Raw genomic sequence first — 2,417 nt, 5'->3', positions numbered from 1 at the left:
CGCGCCCGGCGGGCGGGCAGCCGTCACTGCGCGGGCGCCAGTTGGGTGGCCAGACCTCTAGAGCGCTAGGCTGCCCACGGGTGGGTACCGAAGCCAACCTTGGGTTGAAGTTAACCGAAATTTCTGATCGTACCGTTCGTCAACTTCATTGTCGGTCTCATCAAAGTTCGGCCAAGGCCATAAAATTCGCCGAAGTTCAAAGGAGATTGGCAAGATAAGCGTAGTTTATGAGGAAGTTGCCCGATAAGAGGAACAAAAAGATGGTAGCACCGAAAAGGTGGCGTGGCGTAGCGCCGTCCCTAAACAAAGTAGAATGCCGGCGACCATACTGTGTTTTGTCGCGACGCGAGTGGATGTGTGATCATAAATCAAGTTTTGTAGAATTTGTAAAGAAAAATTGGGTCCGTACTAGACAGGCGTAACAATATAGTGTCAAAAAGTGCTTCTGCAAAGTTTGGCTTCGGAAAAGTAAGTTTATACAATCTTCTAAACCGTCCCGGTGTCGTTGTTTAGGTTAGTGTACGGAAATATTACATTGGTACAATTTTAACTCAATGATAATGACTCAACTGTCGTAATAAACTTTGGTATATGTGGTACCAAGGTGCTAGATCCATAGTCCCTTTCTAAACTGTTCGAAATCTAACGACACGCATCCTAACCTCTGCTAGACTGTCGCTCATCTTCTGCTTTGCTTAGGGACGGCGCTACGCCACGCCACCTCGCCAGTGCTCCCTTCTTCTTGTTCCTCTTATCTGGCAACTTCCTCATAAAAGTTCGGTTATCATAAAAACGTTTAGTGCCAATATATCTTTAAACCAGGTTACTTCTAAGTAGTGTGGCACTGAACGTGTGTTAAGCCTATTTTTCCTTGACCCGCACTCCCACATCCGCTTGGGTCTTTGGCGCTCGCCATACTTCCACATCCTACGTTGATCTCATCGAGCGATTTACGCAACACCCGATCGCCTTTTGCTCCCGGTCCTCGTACAACACGAGCAGCACGAAGGGCAATTACCCGGCCGCTCGGGCCGCCGGCGTGGCGCGGTGCCGGGCAGCTGGCGGCAGCTGGGGCAGCTGCGCGGCCTGCTCAGGGACAGCTGCGGGCGCTGCGGGGCCCGAGTCATGCCGAGCGCCACGCGACTCACCTCGCAGTCCTCGGCGACCGGCGCGGCGCACAGCGCGTTCACGGAGGTGATGGTGACGTTCTCGCAGCGCTCCTTGGCGGCGACGTGCACGTCGACGCGGCGCAGCGCCTCGCCCGCGGCCGCGCCCCGGGCCCAGCCCAGGGCGGAGCAGGCGGCGCCGGCCTGCGGGGCGACGGCGTCCGGCAGGCAGATGGGGCGCACGGCGTCGGACAGGGCGAGCGGCTCGGCGAGGCGCACCAGCGTGAGCATGCTGCCCTCGGCGGGCGACTCGATCCGCCGGTGCACCTGCGCCACCCGCTCCTGCTGCCACGGCGACCGCGACGACAGGCGCACGGCGCCCACCCTCGCCACCCACTCGCCCGTCTGGCTGCCCTGCCTGTGGGGAGGGACACGAACACATTTCCATTATTATTTCAACCCCCCGCAGTCACAACCTGGTGTTTGTCTCGGCCCGGCCGGCCGGCGGCTCGCCCCGCTTATAGTAGCAGGGGGGTTGGGGCCGGTCAGGGTACTGACCCCTGGAAGCAGGAGCTGGTGGTGAGCAGCCACTGCGCCGACAGCAGCGTGGCGTCGCAGACGTGCGCGCCGTCCTTGAGCAGCGCGGCGTGCCACGGCCAGTCCCCGGGGGCCGCCAAGCGAGGAGGCGCGCCGCCCGACGCGGTCGCGGACGCCCTCACCCCGCACTCTGGAAAACAAAGGGCGATCACAATTACCTTTCCCTGTCTGCCCTCCTTCTACTCCTCCTCCTTCCCTTTTTATCGGTCTGGTGGCAACGCGATATGCAGGATGCAGGAGCAGGGGACGTACCGATCTGGGAGCAGGACACGTAGAGCACCTCCCGCCGCGGGCAGGGCGCCGGCACGAACGTGATCTCGGCCGCGGTGGGGTCCTCCATGAGCACGTAGCGCTCCGTGCGCTCGTCGTCCAGCTGCACGCGCACCGACTCCACTTTCCTGCGGCCGGCGTAAAGGAGGCGTTAAGCAGGGCTCGAGGTGAGGCGCGCTGCTCTCGTTTACCGCACGCGGCCTTGTTCATCTCTGTGTGCTGCAGTTATTTCGCTCGCTGGACTCACTGGTAGGACAGCGCGGCGCACAGCGAGGTGGCGATGGTGTTGAGCGTCTGGTCCCGGTTTGGCGCCGGCACCGTGCTGTTGAGGTTCTCGGTGCACACCTTGCCCGTCTCGCCCTTCTCGTTGAACACCACGTAGCCCTCGGCGTGGTAGCGCGCCGCCGAGATGTGCTTCCCGGCGGACAGCGCGCTCAGTCGGGG

At 61.0% G+C, this 2,417-nt stretch overlaps 1 protein-coding gene across 1 annotated transcript in view; it reads right to left on the bottom strand.

Annotated features, from left to right (window-relative positions):
- The window catches only part of LOC113203944 (atrial natriuretic peptide-converting enzyme), a gene marked incomplete at its 5' end in the record, with an annotated part of 8,947 nt that overhangs the window by 1,462 nt on the left and 5,068 nt on the right, over positions 1 to 2,417 (bottom strand). The window contains 4 exons of the mRNA XM_052275023.1: positions 955 to 1,524; positions 1,665 to 1,833; positions 1,956 to 2,101; positions 2,221 to 2,411. Of these exons, the coding sequence (XP_052130983.1) occupies positions 955 to 1,524; positions 1,665 to 1,833; positions 1,956 to 2,101; positions 2,221 to 2,411 (1,076 nt within the window). The remainder of the gene's footprint in view (positions 1 to 954; positions 1,525 to 1,664; positions 1,834 to 1,955; positions 2,102 to 2,220; positions 2,412 to 2,417) is intronic.

Source organism: Frankliniella occidentalis, unplaced genomic scaffold (genome assembly GCF_000697945.3).
Source record: "Frankliniella occidentalis isolate FOCC.00 unplaced genomic scaffold, Focc_3.1 Scaffold493, whole genome shotgun sequence".
Taxonomy (NCBI): Eukaryota; Metazoa; Arthropoda; class Insecta; order Thysanoptera; family Thripidae; genus Frankliniella; species Frankliniella occidentalis.
This window is presented reverse-complemented; position numbering and strand designations above follow the sequence as displayed.